The sequence below is a fragment of the Aquarana catesbeiana genome, linkage group LG13, assembly GCF_042186555.1.
Source record: "Aquarana catesbeiana isolate 2022-GZ linkage group LG13, ASM4218655v1, whole genome shotgun sequence".
In the NCBI taxonomy this organism is placed as follows: domain Eukaryota; kingdom Metazoa; phylum Chordata; class Amphibia; order Anura; family Ranidae; genus Aquarana; species Aquarana catesbeiana.
The window spans coordinates 199,382,408-199,395,708 of NC_133336.1; the positions used below are offsets into that span (position 1 = coordinate 199,382,408).

A 13,301-nucleotide genomic window follows, 5' to 3' on the forward strand; every position below is an offset into this window, starting at 1 on the left:
TTCTATACATTGGTGGTCAGTGAGAAGAATGTTCCTTACATTGGTGGTCAGTGAGAAGAATGTTCCTTACATTGGTGATCAGTGAGAAGTATGTTCCTTACATTGGTGGTCAGTGGGAAGAATGTTCCTTACATTGGTGATCAGTGAGAAGAATGTTCCTTCCATTGGTGGTCAGTGAGAAGAATGTTCCTTACATTGGTGATCAGTGAGAAGAATGTTCCTTCCATTGGTGATCAGTGGGAAGAATGTTCCTTACATTGGTGGTCAGTGAGAAGAATGTTCCTTACATTGGTGATCAGTGAGAAGTATGTTCCTTACATTGGTGGTCAGTGAGAAGAATGTTCCTTCCATTGGTGGTCAGTGAGAAGAATGTTCCTTACATTGGTGATCAGTGAGAAGAATGTTCCTTACATTGGTGGTCAGTGAGAAGAATGTTCCTTCCATTGGTGGTCAGTGAGAAGTATGTTCCTTACATTGGTGATCAGTGAGAAGAATGTTCCTTACATTGGTGGTCAGTGAGAAGAATGTTCCTTACATTGGTGGTCAGTGAGAAGAATGCTCCTTACATTGGTGGTCAGTGAGAAGAATGTTCCTTACATTGGTGGTCAGTGGGAAGAATGTTCCTTACATTGGTTATCAGTGGGAAGAATGTTCCTTACATTGGTGATCAGTGGGAAGAATGTTCCTTACATTGGTGATCAGTGAGAAGAATGTTCCTTACATTGGTGATCAGTGAGAAGAATGTTCCTTACATTGGTGATCAGTGAGAAGAATGTTCCTTACATTTGTGGTCAGTGAGAAGAATGTTCCTTACATTGGTGGTCAGTGGGAAGAATGTTCCTTACATTGGTGGTCAGTGGGAAGAATGTTCCTTACATTGGTGATCAGTGAAAATTATATAAAGTTAAGAAAAATAATTAAAAAAAAAATGTAAAGCACCCCCATGATCCCAGCACATGCTCTATATGAAAAGCTTTATGTAGGATGAGCACATGTATGTAAACATGTGTCTATAGACGCAAATGCTGGACACGGGAGCCCACCTGCGAGGTAACCCCCCCCCCCCGGGAGAGCGCTTCTCCTAGGGAGTTATCTGATGTGGGGAGGAGCCGCGAGAGCCACCCCCAGATGTCGAGGTTCGGGGCCACTCTGTGCGAAACGAGCTGCACAGTGAAGGTAAGTATGATATGTTTGTTATTTAAAAAAACCAAAAAAAAAACCGAGCCTTTACAATCACTTTAATTTTGGAAAGGTACCGTTGTTGCACTTTCTTTAATGTAATTCTGTGACGAACGCATGTAGTGTGGGCAGTGCAAAATGTAGGTGCGGATTTGTGTGGGTGTGGCTTGAGTGTGGGTGGGAACACATGAGCGGGGACAGGGGGCCCCAGGATCTCCTATTGCCCGGGGGCCCCATGAGTTGTCAGTCCGCCCCTGAGCCTAGGCCATCTTTATGTAGAGCAACGATTAATTTTTTCAGATCCTCAGAGAGTTCTTTGCCAGGAGGTGCCATGTTGAACTTCCAGTGACCAGTATGAGAGAGTGAGAGCGATAACACCAAATTTAACAAACCTGCTCCCCATTTACACCTGAGACCTTGTAACACTAACAAGTCACATGACACCGGGGAGGGAAAATGGCTAATTGGGCCCAAATGGGACATTTTCACTTAGAGGTGTACTCACTTTTGGTGCCAGCGGTTTAGACATTAATGGCTGTGTGTTGAGTAATTTTGAGGGGACAGCAAATGTACACTGTTATACAAGCTGTACACTCACTACTTTACATTGTAGACAAGTGTCATTTCTTCAGTGTTGTCACATGAAAGAATAAAATATTTACAAAAATGTGAGGGGTGTACTCACTTTTATGAGTGTGTGTGTGTATATATATATATATATATATATATATATATATATATATAATATAGTTCTGCTCAAAATCTTGCATACCCAAAAGGGCAAAAGGGGAAGCTCCGTTTGCCTCCTCCCGTCCTTCTGCTGCCACATTTGACACCTTTCAGGGGGGCGTGGCTGAGTTTGCCGCTGTGAACTTAGTCGGTCGTTCGGCCCTCCTCCCCCTTCTTCCTCCACTGCCAGGCCATTCACAAAGCACAGTGCACTTTGCGCATGTGCAGTAGGGAACTGGCAGTGAAGACACAAGGCTTCACTGCTGATTTCCCTTAGCCGAGATGGCGGTGGCAGCACCCAAGATCTGATTGAAAAATCAGCTTGGGTGAAGACACCGCTTGATTCGTGGACAGGTAAGTCTCATATTATTAATAAAAATGGGCAGCTGCAGTATTTGTAGCTGCTGACTTTTAATTTGAGCCCGGAGCTCCTCTGAGGATAGTGATCATATGAAGCCACTTATATAGGTGTTTGGCTCCTTTTTTAATCATAATGATAACAGAAATCACCCAAATAGCCCTGATCATAAGTTTCCATCCCCTGGAATGTTTGCCCTTATTACAGACACACATGGTGACACACACGGGTTAAAATAGCAATTAAAGGTTCATTTTCAACATCTGTGGCAATTAGTGTCTGTGTATAAATAGTCAATGAGTTTTTTAGCTCTCATGAGGATGCACTGAGCATGCTAGAGTCTAAGCCACGGGAGCCAAAAAAACTGTCAAAAGATCTGCGTAACAAGGTAATGGAACTTTATAATAATGGAAAAGGATATTAAAAGATATCCTTTAATTGCCATTTTAACCTGTCACCATGTGTGTCTGTACCAAGGCCAAACATTCCAGGGGATGTAAACTTTTTATCAGGGACATTTCGGTGATTTCTGTTATCACTGTGATTTAAAAAGGAGCCGAACAACTATGTGTTAATAAATGGCTTCATATGATCACTAATAATAGACATTTTTGTGGCATAATTAGTCATATTTTCAATTGCAATGCCAAACTTTCACGATTTCCGCCACGATATGCAAACTTTTGAGCACACTTGTATATCTATATATATATATATAGATATACAGTATATATGTTAAGGTTAAAGTGCAACATTACCTAAACCATGGCAACCAATCAGCAGTCATCCTTTATTACTGTGCTTGTATCAAATAAAATGGTTCCTATGGGTCATCACACTCACCCTTATTTTTTATGTGATATGTCAAAATAGTACTGGTGGTTGCCATGGTTTAGGGAATGTTTCATATAAACCTGAATATATATTTTATATATATATATATATATATATATTATATATGGCCCCTCTAATACCAAAAGTGTTGGGATGCCTGCCTTTACACACACATGAACTTTAGTTGGCCCACCCTTTGCAGCTAAAACAGCATCAGCTCTTCTGGTAAGGCTGTCCACAAGGTTTAGGAGTGTGCCTATGGGAATGTTTGACCATTCTTCCAGAAGAGCATTTTTTGTGAGGTCAGGCACTGATGTTGGACGAGAAGGCCTGGCTCACAGTCTCTGCTTTACTGGACTCTGTGCAGGCCATTCAAATTCCTTCACCCCAAACTCGCTCATCCGTGTCTTTATGGACCTTGTTTGTACACTGGTGTGCAGTCGTGTTGGAACAGGAAGGGGCCATCCCCAATCTGTTCCCACAAAGTTGGGAGCATGAAATTGTCCAAAATGTCTTGGTATGCTGATGCCTTAAGAGTTCCCTTCACTGGAACTAAGGGGCCAAGCCCAACCCCAGAAAAACAACCCCACACCATAATCCTCCCTCCACCAAATGATTTGGACCAGTGCACAAAGCAATGTCCATAAAGACATGGGTGAGCGAATTTGGGGTGGAGGAACTTGACTGACCTGCAGAGAGTCCTGACCTCAACCCAATAGAACACCTTTGGGATAAATTAGAGTGGAGAATGCAGAAGTGTCTGACCTCACAAATCTACTTCTGGAAGAATGGTCAAACATTCCCATAGACACACTCCTAAACCTTGTGGACAGCCTTCCCAGAGGAGTTGAGGCTGTTATAGCTGCAAAGAGTGGGCCAACTCAATATTGAACCCTATGGACTAAGACTGGTATGCCATTAAAGTTCATGTACATGTAAAGCCAAGTGTCTCAATACTTTGGGAATATATAGTGTATATATATATATATATATATATATATATATATATATATATATATATATATGACATGCCCCAAAGCTGAGTGAGTATAAAGCTGGCCAAACACAGGTAGAATGTTGTTCAAAAATTTCCAATTTTTTTCTTTTTTTTTTAGGAAGTTTTGAGAAGGTTTTTTTTATTTTCTAACAGTTTTGAAATTGGTGGAGCAAACGTTCCAAGACTCCGGTTGGAAATTGTTTCTTGCTTCTTGTGTGTGCAAACACAATTCCAACAGAGAATGTGGTTTTGCATCTTGAAAAATTTATTGTACTGTAGTGTGCCATAGCAAGACATCCCTTTTTAAAATTGAATGTTAAAATTTCAAACTTTGGCATAGCCACTGAACAAAAAAATTTCTACAAAATTTATCAAGTCCGTAATAATACCTTTGAATGTCTGACATTAAATTTTGTACCAACATTCAAATGTGATTCTATCATTGTATGGCCAGCTTTATTCCCTGGGCCCACAGGAAGTCAATTAAATCACATAGAGCATCCTTTAGCCCAGAAGATGACTGACATGGACCATGGTACTATAAGTATGCAGGGGAGAGTGTTGGAGAAAAGGTGAGTACTACAGTGAACTTATTTTGTTTTAACAGGGCCTGGGCTATGTAATAAAAAAAAAAAATTGGAGTTGGGCTTTATGTGGTTTTTTTTTTATGTGGTTTTTTTTTTTTTTTTTTAGGATTCTATCAGGAGAAAACTCGTATGGATTACACAACAGTAAATACAATACGACTGGCGATATCTGGCTGTGTGCTATTGATCACTTGCTTTGTGCTTACCCATCACATGAAGACCGAAGTGATGAGTCCTTCTACCGACACACATGAACACCGGAGATGTTCTAAAGTCCTCTAAGAATTTTCTGTATTCAGTCCTTACAACTGCTGATATCTGGCTGTGTGTTATTAATCACTCTGTTCTTATCCATCACATAAGGACTTAAGTAAGGAGTCCTTACCCATTATTTGAAAAACAAAGTGAGGAGTCCTTACCCATCGCATGAATACCGATATGAGGAGTACTTACCCATCACATGAAGACTAAAGTGAGAAGTCCTTACCCATCACATAAAGACTGCAGTGAGGAGTCCTTACCCATCACATAAAGACTGCAGTGAGGAGTCCTTACCCATCACATAAAGACTGAAGTGAGGAGTCCTTACCCATCACATAAAGACTGAAGTGAGGAGTCCTTACCCATCACATAAAGACTGAAGTGAGGAGTCCTTACCCATCACATAAAGACTGAAGTGAGGAGTCCTTACCCGTCACATAAAGACTGAAGTGAGGAGTCCTTACCCGTCACATAAAGACTGAAGTGAGGAGTCCTTACCCGTCACATAAAGACTGAAGTGAGGAGTCCTTACCCGTCACATAAAGACTGAAGTGAGGAGTCCTTACCCGTCACATAAAGACTGAAGTGAGGAGTCCTTACCCGTCACATAAAGACTGAAGTGAGGAGTCCTTACCCGTCACATAAAGACTGAAGTGAGGAGTCCTTACCCGTCACATAAAGACTGAAGTGAGGAGTCCTTACCCGTCACATAAAGACTGAAGTGAGGAGTCCTTACCCATCACATAAAGACTGAAGTGAGGAGTCCTTACCCATCACATAAAGACTGAAGTGAGGAGTCCTTACCCATCACATGAAGACTGAAGTGAAGAGTCTTTATCCATCACATGAAGACTGAAGTGCAGTTTTGGCACCTGCAGCATTGAACCCATGTGTTGGCAAAGGGTGCTGTAAAGTCTACTGATGCTAGCTATTGTCCCTAAATGGGCGTAGTGTTGCTGGGGGAAATTTACTGTTGTGGGGGAGGATCTATTGTTGGGGACAGGGGTATGTTGTTGGCTGTTGGGGAGTCCATTCATGCTAGCTGCTGGGGGATCTGTTGTTGCTGGTTGGGGATATGTTGTTGCTGAGGGATCTATTATTGCTGGCTGGGGATTTATTGTTGCTGGGAAATCTTTTGTTGCTGGCTGAGTATCTGTTGTTGCTTGGTGCAGGGGATCTATTTGTACTGCCTTTCTTTTTATCATTAACACATTCCATACAAAATATTTAGCACCACAAAATGATACATGGTTCTATATTCTCTAAACTCTGAGGTACTAAGAGGTGGGTAGGGGACAGAGGAAAGGGATTATCTTCAGGCAGAGTAGAGGGCCGAGACAAGGGGTGACTCTGGCCAGGAGGGAAAGCCCTGGTTCTTTACCCATCACATGAAGACCGAAGTGATGAGTCCTTACCAATCACATTAAGACTTTAGGGAGGAGTCCTTCTACCATTACACAAAGACACCGGAAATCTTCTAGACCAGGGGTCTCCAAACTTTCTAAACAAAGGGCCAGTTTATGTGACCAGTGTGAGTAGAAAATGCTTTGGTGTCAATGGGAGTATACAATGCTTCATCATTGGTGTTAGTGGGAGGAATAGTGCCAATTGTTGGTATCAGCGGAAGGACTTCAAATGGCTTGAGTTAATGGTTGAATGACCCAATAACTAGGTGTATTCTCTTATCCTAATTTGCATACCATGGAGATACTAATATCTGATAGATGAGGTCAGGGTTCTCGTTATTTTCTTTCTCTATATTCTCTTCTATATTAGTACATCATGTCTGATGTTTTATTCTTATGTCTAAAGCTGGTCTTACACTAGTAGAATTTCATTCAAATTTTTGTTTTAAGAACGTTCATTCCATTTTTTTAATCATTGGTGGGGTCAAATTGGCATTTGTTTTCCACCATAGTGATGAGAACATTCAGAAGATCAGGACGGAGATTTTTTTCTCGAATGTACAGAATGTCATTTTAAACCCTTCACACCGACGTAACACAAATATGCAGCCCCACTAGACTGGGCTTTTTTCCGTAGGGCCGCATAATTGCGTATCTTCCTTTGTGATGAGCGTGCGCCACGCAGCGCTCTTCCAGCACAGAGACCGGATCACAGCGTGAGCCCTGGGCCCTGTACTAATGAACTCATGATTCCGGGTCACCTAATCGCTGTGATAGCCTCTGATTGGCTTTCACAATGATCAGTCCCTGAGGAGCCTGCCCTTGTGTTTTCTTTCTCTGTGAATGGAAAAAGAATGTGTATTTTATTATTATTATTTTTTTTGTACATACATTTTTTTTTTTTTGCAAGGAGAAAGAGAGCAGATGCAACACTGTACCCATATAAAATTGTTGTCCTTTTTTTCACACAAATAGAGCTTTCTTTTGGTGGCATTTAATCACCGCTAGGTGTTTTATTTTTTGCGCTATAAATGAAAAAAGACCGAAATTTCTGTAAAAAAAAATACATTTTTCTTTGTTTCTGTTATAAAATTTTGCAAATTAGGAATTTTTCTTCATAAATTTTGGCCAAATTTTATACTGCTACATATCTTTGGTAAAAATAATCCAAATTGGTGTATATTATTTGGTCTGTGTGAAAATTATATAGTCCACAAGCTATGGTGCAAATCACTGAAAATTGATCACACCTGAAGTACTGACGGCCTAGCTCATTTCTTGAGACCCTAACAAGCCAGGAAAGTACAAATACCCCCCCAAATGACCCCTTTTTAGAAAGTAGACATTCCAAAGTATTTAGAAAGAGGCATGGTGAGTTTTTTGAAGTTGTCATTATTTCCCACAATTCTTTGCAACATTAAGATTTTTTTCTTTTTTTTTTCTTCACAAAAGTGTCATATTATCAGGTTATTTCTCACACACAGCATATGCATACCACAAATTACACCCAAAAATACATTTTACTACTCCTCCTGAGTATGGCGATACCACATGTGTGAGACTTGTACACACCCTGGCCACTAAGGATGAGCTCCGGCGTGTTCGCACACTCCATGTGCAGAGCCCGCCAGGAAGTCGGCAATGCGCTGCGCTAATCACAGGCAGTGAGACATTTCCCGATCTCTGCAGCCGCACATCGGGAAAATGTCTCACTGTCTGTGATTAGCACAGCGCCGTGCCGACCTCCTGGCGGGCTGTGCACATGGAGTGTGCGAACATGCCAGAGCTCATCCTTAGTGACTAGAGATGAGCCGAACACCCACCTGTTCGGTTCGCATCCAGAACAGGCAAAAAATTTGTTTGAACACGTGAACACCGTTAAAGTCTATGGGACACAAACATGAATAATCAAACGTGCTCATTTTAAAGGCTTATATGCAAGTTATTGTCATAAAAAGTGTTTGGGGACCTGGGTCCTGCCCCAGGGGACTTGTATCAATGCAAAAGAAGTTTTAAAAACGGCCGTTTTTTCGGGAGCAGTGATTTTAATAATGCTTAAAGTGAAACAATAAAAGTGTAATATCCTTTTAATTTCGTACCTGGGGTGTGTCTATAGTATGCCTGTAAAGTGGCGCATGTTTCCTGTGTTTAGAACAGTCTGACAGCAAAATGACATTTCAAAGGAAAAAAGTCATTTAAAACTACTCGCGGCTATTAATGAATTGTCGGTCCGACAATACACATAAAAGTTCATTGATAAAAATGGCATAGGATTTCCCCACAGGGGAACCCCGAACCAAAATAAAAAAAAAATGCGTGGGGGTCACCCTAAATTCCATACCAGGCCCTTCAGGTTTGGTATGGATATTAAGGGGAACCCTGCGCCAAAATAAAAAAAAATGGCATGGGGGTCCCCCTCAAAATCCATACCAGACACTTCAGGCCCGGTATGGATTTTAAGGGGAACCCCGTGCAAAAATGTAAAAAAAAAATGGCGTGGGGTCCCCCCAAAAATCCATACCAGACCCTTATCCGAGCACGCAACCTGGCAGGCCGCAGGAAAAGAGGGGGGATGAGAGAGCAACCCCCCTCCTGAACCGTACCAGGCCACATGCCCTCAACATTGGGAGGGTGCTTTGAGGTAGCCCCCAAAAGCACCTTGTCCCCATGTTGATGGGGAGAAGGACCTCATCCCCACAACCCTTGCCTGGTGGTTGCTGCGTGCGGGGGGCTTATCGGAATCTAAGCCCCCCCTGTGTGAATTGGTAATGGGGTACAAATGTACCCCTACCATTTCACAAAAAAAGTGTCAAAAAGGTTAAAAAACACAAGAGACGGTTTTTGACAAGTCCTTTATTAACTTCTTCTTCTTTCGGCTTCTTCTTCCATTTTCTTTCTTCTGGTGTTCCTTCGGTGTTCTTCTTCCTCCATCTTCTTCTTCATCTTCTTCTCCATCTTCTTTTTCCTCCACTCTTCTCGTCCCGCATCTTCCTAATGGCTTCTTCCCTGCTCTGTCCGCACGATCCGCTCAGTGGGAGTCTTCCGCCGTGTGACGCTTCGGTTCTTCTGACATTTCTTATATAACGGAGGGCGGGGCCACCCAGTGACCCCGCCCTCCTCTGATGCACGGGGACTTCATGGGACTTCCCTGTGCTTTCCCCGTGTTGTCAGAGGGGGCTGGGTCACCCGGTTACGGTAATTGGTACCCCATTACCAATTCACACGGGGGGGGCAGGATCTGGGGGTCCCCTTGTTAAAGGGGGCTTCCAGATTCCGATAAGCCCCCCGCCCGCAGACCCCCTCAACCACCAGGCAAGGGTTGTGGGGATGAGGCCCTTCTCCCCATCAACATGGGGACAAAGTGTTTTGGGGGCTACCTCAAAGCACTCTTCCAATGTTGAGGGCATGTGGCCTGGTACGGTTCAGGAGGGGGGCGCTCTCTCGTCCCCCCTTTTTTCCTGCAGCCTGCCAGGTTGCGTGCTCAGATAAGGGTCTGGTATGGATTTTTTGGGGGACCCCACACCTTTTTTTTTTAATTTTGGTGCGTGGTTCCGCTTAAAATCCATACCGGGCCTGAAGTGTCTGGTATGGATTTTGTGGGGGACCCCCATGCCATTTTTTTTTTTTATTTTGGCGCAGGGTTCCCCTTAATATCCATACCAAACCTGAAGGGCCTGGTATGGAATTTAGGGGGACCCCCACGCATTTTTTTTAAATTTTGGTTCGGGGTTCCCCTGTAGGGAAATCCCATGCCGTTTTTATCAATGAACTTTTATGTGTATTGTCGGACCGACAATTCATTATAGCCGCGAGTAGTTTTAAATTACTTTTTTTCCTTTGAAATGTCATTTTGCTGTCAGACTGTTCTAAACACGGGAAACATGCGCCCCTTTACAGGCATACTATAGACACCCCCCAGGTACAAAATTTAAAGGAATATTACACTTTTATTGTTTCACTTTAAGCATTAGTAAAATCACTGCTCCCGAAAAAACGTCAGTTTTTAAAATTTTTTTTTGCATTGATACATGTACCCTGGGGCAGGACCCGGATCCCCAAACACTTTTTATGACAATACTATGCATATAAGTCTTTAAAATTAGCACTTTTGATTTCTCCCTTAGAATTTTAAAGGGTGTTCCGTGGCTTTCGAATTTGCCGCGAACATCCCAAATTGTTCGCTGTTTGGCGAACTGGCGAACAGCCAATATTCGAGTCAAACTCATGTTCGACCCGAACATAAAGCCCATCCCTATTAGTGACCACATACAGAGGCGCAACATGCAGGGAGCATCATCAGGCGTTCTAGGAGCATAAATTACACATCTAATTTCTTGACTACCTACAGTTTTGAAGGCCCTGGAGCACCAGGACAATGGTAACGCCCCAAAAAGGACCACATTATGGAAAGAAAACACCCCAACGTATAATCTATGAGGCATATCGAGTCTTTTGAACATGTCATTTTTTTCCACAAGTTTTTGAAAAATGTGGAAAGAAAATGAAAACGCATTTTTTTTACACAAAGTTGTCCATTTATACAATAGTATATAGCATGTACATACCAAAATTTCCACCCCAAAATAGACTCCTCCTGAGTACGGCGATACTACATGTGTGAGACTTTTACACAGCCTGGTCACATACAGAGGCCCAACAGCATGCAGGGAGCACCAGCAGGCATTCTAGGGGCATACATTTCAAATCTAATTTGACTACCTATTACACTTTGAGGCACTGTAGTGGCATGGATAAGCCGTGGATGGGGATGGCTAAGCATGGTTGAGCCATGAATGTGGATGGCTGGGTATGGCTCAGTATGGATGGGATGGCTGGGTATGGCTGAGTATGGCTGGGTGGGTATGGCTGAGTGTGGATGGGATGGCTGGGCATGGATGGGATGGCTGAGTATGGTTGAGTATGGATGGGATGGCTGGGGATGGATGGGTATGGATGGGATGGATGGGTATGGCTGAGTATGGATGGTATGGCTGGGATGGTTGGATATGGCTGAGTATGGATGGGATGGCTGGGTATGGATGGGATGGCTGGGTATGGCTGAGTTGGGTATGGCTGAGTATGGCTGGGTGGGTATGGCTGAGGATGGATGAGTATTGCTGAGTATGGCTGAGTATAGGTGGCTGAGCATGGATGGATGGATGAGAGTATGGCTGGAGATGGATAAGTATTGCCGAGTATGGATGGATGCATGGATGGATGGATGAGTATTGCTGAGCATGGATGGATGGATGAGTATTGCTGAGCATGGATGAGTATTGCTGAGTATGGATGGCTGAGCATGGATGGATGGATGAGTATTGCTGAGTATGGATGGCTGAGGATGGATGGATGAGTATTGCTGAACATGGATGGATGGATGAGTATTTCTGAGCATAGATAGATGGATGGCTGGAATGGGCACAGATAAGCTCTGTGGGCAGTACATATCCAGCCCACAGCGCCTGCTGCACCCGATCTCTCCCCTCTCCCCTCGCACTGTACCGATCGGTACAAGGAGGGGAAAGATGAACTGGACATAACGCCGGTTTGTTTACAAGTGATCGCTTCGTCATTTGACGGATCGATCACGTGGTAAACTTCCGCTGTCAGCGGCCATTTACCGTGATCCGTGATGCGCCGGGTCCTCGGTCACTGACACTCCCGGGTGCACCGGGAATTCTGGGAGGACGTCTATGGACGCCCTCCCAAAAATAAACCGACTGCGCTGTAACTGTCTTTTGGCTATGGCCCGGTTGGCATGTGGTTAATAAAATTGAAAGGAATAAAAAAGAAAAATGCTGCACATTGAGGTTCAGAAAAGAAAGTATATTATTATGTCACAAAAAAAAAAAAAAACACAGACACCACATCTGATACAATATTATTTATTGTGAGCACCTAAAATATAGAACTTTTTAATGATTTTTTTTTATAACTTTAAAATGCAGTACAAATAAAAAATACAAGGGGTTGGGTTCAGGGGAATCAAGCCCCCCCTTTTTTTTTTCTTTCCCTATATTCTCTTCTACTGTATATTGGTATATCATGTTTTGAGCTTGATGTTTAAAAACTCACACTGATAGAATTTTGTTTAACCCCTTCCCGCTACCACCTCCCAGCCCTTTACGAGCTTCTAAATGCCAGAAGGCGGAGGCGAGCATTTGGGTCATGTGACTGCTGTGATTGGCTGTCACAGCAGTCACAAAATCAGAAAGCTCCAGATCGCAAGTATGTATTGGGAGCTTTTCATTTTCAGGCCCAAACCCCCACACACACACACACGCCCCACCCCGGTCTCTGTGCAGGGAACAGCACTGAAAAGTGTTTACCTAAGGCCACATATACACTATATTACCAAAAGTATTAGGCCGCCTGCTTTTACACACACATGAACTTTAATGTCATCCCAGTCTTAGTCCGTAGGGTTCAATATTGAGTTGGCCCACCCTTTGCGGCTATAACAGCTTCAACTCTTCTGGGAAGACTGTCCACAAGGTTTAGGAGTGTGTCTATGGGAATGTTTGACCATTCTTCCAGAAGCACATTTGTGAGGTCAGGCACTGATGTTGAATGAGAAGGCCTGCCTCACAGTCTCCGCTGTAATTCATCCCAAAGGTGTTCTATCGGGTTGAGGTCAGGACCAGTGGTGTATTTAGGTTTTGTGCTGCCCTAGGCCTGACTAAACCCATGCACCCCTAATTTAAATATGACCCCCTCTTGTCAAAGCCATACCCCTTTGAGTTTAAGTCCCGCCCTGTAATCTGTAAACCACACCCCTTCCCTTTTAAGCTCCACCTTTTCATCTTAGAGCTCCCCCTCTTCCTCTCTCTACATTAAAAGTGGGTACCAAGTGTAGCCTCATCAGTACCCATCAATGCAGCCTCATCAGTACCCATCAATGCAGCCTCACCGGTGCCCATCAATGCAGCCTCACCAGTGCCCATCAGTGC

General features: G+C 43.3%; 2 protein-coding genes across 2 annotated transcripts in view; one reads left to right on the plus strand and one right to left on the minus strand.

The window, feature by feature from the left end:
- The window catches only part of LOC141117587 (uncharacterized), a 43,593-nt gene extending 38,172 nt beyond the window's left edge, over window positions 1-5,421 (plus strand). Inside the window, exon 4 of the mRNA XM_073610510.1 lies at window positions 4,791-5,421. Within this exon, the coding sequence (XP_073466611.1) occupies window positions 4,791-4,966 (176 nt within the window). The 3' untranslated portion in view covers window positions 4,967-5,421. The remainder of the gene's footprint in view (window positions 1-4,790) is intronic.
- The window catches only part of LOC141116650 (uncharacterized), a 210,737-nt gene that overhangs the window by 186,772 nt on the left and 10,664 nt on the right, over window positions 1-13,301 (minus strand). The gene's annotated exons all lie outside the window — the stretch shown is intronic.